The sequence below is a fragment of the Elephantulus edwardii genome, unplaced genomic scaffold (genome assembly GCF_000299155.1).
Source record: "Elephantulus edwardii isolate Elephantulus edwardi_28Jun2011 unplaced genomic scaffold, EleEdw1.0 scaffold00208, whole genome shotgun sequence".
Taxonomy (NCBI): domain Eukaryota; kingdom Metazoa; phylum Chordata; class Mammalia; order Macroscelidea; family Macroscelididae; genus Elephantulus; species Elephantulus edwardii.
Window position 1 is genome coordinate 4,740,412 of NW_006399958.1, and position 1,351 is coordinate 4,741,762.

The 1,351-nt window shown below is 40.6% G+C and overlaps 1 protein-coding gene and 1 pseudogene across 1 annotated transcript in view; one reads left to right on the forward strand and one right to left on the reverse strand.

Annotated features, from left to right (window-relative positions):
* The window catches only part of LOC102853270, a 246,556-nt pseudogene that overhangs the window by 163,159 nt on the left and 82,046 nt on the right, over positions 1–1,351 (reverse strand).
* LOC102850932 (zinc finger protein 613-like) overlaps positions 1–1,351 on the forward strand; it is a 27,676-nt gene that overhangs the window by 19,284 nt on the left and 7,041 nt on the right. Inside the window, exon 3 of the mRNA XM_006897322.1 lies at positions 829–928. Coding sequence (XP_006897384.1) covers positions 829–928 — 100 coding nt within the window. The remainder of the gene's footprint in view (positions 1–828; positions 929–1,351) is intronic.

Genomic DNA, 1,351 nt, shown 5'->3' on the forward strand with positions numbered 1-1,351 from the left:
AACCATGTACCTCTGGGATTGCAGTGCAGCTTCTTGCCACTAGGCCACCAGAGCTAGCCTTTCCCCCTTTTTTTAAAATTGAGATTTTAATGAAAGTTTATAGAGAGAAGTTTGATTTCCATTCATTCATTGCTTCATATTTTCCTCCCTGCCCCCCCCCAATGCATCCTTTTCAAAACTGTTGCATATTTGATATGTCTAAGACTATGTGCTTTCCCATGAACAGAGTATCAACCTAGCAAACCTGATGCACTCACCTGGTTGGACCGGGGTGAACAACGATGGTTTAAGTTACCTGAACACCACAGTGAAAGCTTTTCAGGTGAGTGAGAGAGTAGCAGTGGGAGGAGACTCTTTAACTCTTTCAAGTAAAACAAGGTATCACATCAGGATGGGTGTCAAAGGACAAAAATGAATATGATGTATCCCTTTTCCCTGTGGGCTCTTTTCCTTTCTAGAACTTAAGAGAAATACACTTTCCCTCCCCTCCCTTTTTTAAAAAAAATTATTTCTTTTTATTATTTTTATTTTGGTGTACCGTAGAGTTGGATCTGACTGGCGCAGGAGTTTGCCCCTCCTTCTCCGGCAGAGCATCTGGAGGATTCAAACCGTGCACCTTTGGGATTGTAGTGCAGATTCTTGCCACTAGGCCACCAGAGATCCCTCCTCCCTGTTTTTAATTGAGATTTTAATGAAAGTTTATAGAGAACGTGGATATCCATTCATTCATTGTTGCACATTTTCCTCCCTGTCCCCGCCTACCATGCATCCTTTTCAAATCTATTGTCAGTTTGATTTGTCTAAGATGATCTGCTTTCCCATGAACAGGGTACCAACCTAGCAAACCTGATGCACTCACCTGGTTGGACCGAGGTGAACAACGATGGATTAAGTTACCTGAACACAACAGTGAAAGCTTTTCAGGTGAGTGAGAGAATAACAGTGGGATTAGACGATTCTGAACTCATTCAGGTAAAGCAAGGCATCATATCTGGATGGGTGTCTAAGGATAAAAACGAGTGTCTTTTTAAAAAGACAACATGAAACACACTCTTCTAAAATCATATAACTTAAGTTTCAAAACTACGCTCTGATGTGCAAATGAAATTTGTTTTGAAATGTTAAAGAAAGGCAATTAACTTTTTTTTTTTTAATTTTTATTGTATTGTTTTTATGTGTACCATCAAATCAGATCTGACTGGTACAGGAGGAGATTGCCCTCTCCTTCTCCAGCAGAGCGTCTGGTGGATTTGAACCCCGTACCTCTGGGATTACAGTGCAGCGTCTTGCCACTAGGCCACCAGAGCTCCCTTGGCAATTAACATTTTTAAGAAAATGAATATATGTCTAT